General features: G+C 58.2%; 1 protein-coding gene across 1 annotated transcript in view; it reads left to right on the plus strand.

Annotated features, from left to right (window-relative positions):
* The window catches only part of LOC119588850, a gene marked incomplete in the record, with an annotated part of 17,740 nt that overhangs the window by 6,899 nt on the left and 10,628 nt on the right, over positions 1-213 (plus strand). Inside the window, 1 exon segment of the mRNA XM_037937491.1 lies at positions 74-199. Coding sequence (XP_037793419.1) covers positions 74-199 — 126 coding nt within the window.

The following is a 213-nucleotide window of genomic DNA, read 5'->3' on the forward strand; positions in this document are numbered from 1 at the left end:
AGGTCCCAACCGAACCCGCAAAGAATAATGCCACTAACAACAAACTGAACCGAGACTACCTCCGTGCCAACAGCGTGCCAGCGGAGGAAGAACTGTCAGCAGAATTGTCACCTGCGAGTGGCGAGGAACCAGACCTACACCTACTGCTCCTGCGGCGTTGGCTACACGGCCGTCAACGATACCCACTGCCGAGCCACGGGTGCGGGACAAGTG

This window comes from Penaeus monodon, chromosome 24 (assembly GCF_015228065.2).
Source record: "Penaeus monodon isolate SGIC_2016 chromosome 24, NSTDA_Pmon_1, whole genome shotgun sequence".
Lineage (NCBI taxonomy): Eukaryota > Metazoa > Arthropoda > Malacostraca > Decapoda > Penaeidae > Penaeus > Penaeus monodon.